The 436-nt window shown below is 39.2% G+C and overlaps 1 protein-coding gene across 1 annotated transcript in view; it reads right to left on the bottom strand.

The window, feature by feature from the left end:
- Positions 1-284: 284 nt before the first annotated feature.
- The window catches only part of LOC148948093 (E3 ubiquitin-protein ligase NRDP1-like), a 149,836-nt gene continuing 149,684 nt past the window's right edge, over positions 285-436 (bottom strand). The window contains exon 5 of the mRNA XM_089096094.1: positions 285-377. Within this exon, the coding sequence (XP_088952220.1) occupies positions 285-377 (93 nt within the window). The remainder of the gene's footprint in view (positions 378-436) is intronic.

Below are 436 nucleotides of genomic sequence, written 5' to 3'. Positions count from 1 at the left end.
ATAGAGATGTAGATGGCAAGAAAAGAACTCTAATAAAGAAATTCAGAATAATCCATATAAATCCTTGGAAATCAAGCGTTAAGGTGTATATGAGTATGAACCGTCAAGAATCATAAGCACCAATGACCCTAACCACTAAGGACCTCAACCCCAAAAGATCCCCATACCCCCAACCGCCAGGGGGCCCCCTCCGCCAACCTTTTGGCCCCGCCCCCTATTTTTTCACGTATTTTAAAATGACATTAAATATGCTTACGACTCTAACAATTGTGGTCTATGTTTGCTCAGAGACATGATGCCGCTTTCCCACTAGAACTCAATGTCCAGTCATTGACACAACCTAGTTTATTGTACGTATTAATTACGTCTTTCTCAGGCTGTGGAACCATAAACACATAACTAATATCTAAAAAAAAGTGAAGATTAATAATTTTAG

The sequence above is a fragment of the Artemia sp. Qi Xiang Cuo genome, chromosome 10 (genome assembly GCF_049724085.1).
Source record: "Artemia sp. Qi Xiang Cuo chromosome 10, ASM4972408v1, whole genome shotgun sequence".
Classification (NCBI taxonomy): Eukaryota; Metazoa; Arthropoda; class Branchiopoda; order Anostraca; family Artemiidae; genus Artemia; species Artemia sp. Qi Xiang Cuo.
The sequence above is the reverse complement of the archived record's forward strand: the minus strand, read 5'-3'. Positions and strand labels throughout refer to the sequence as shown.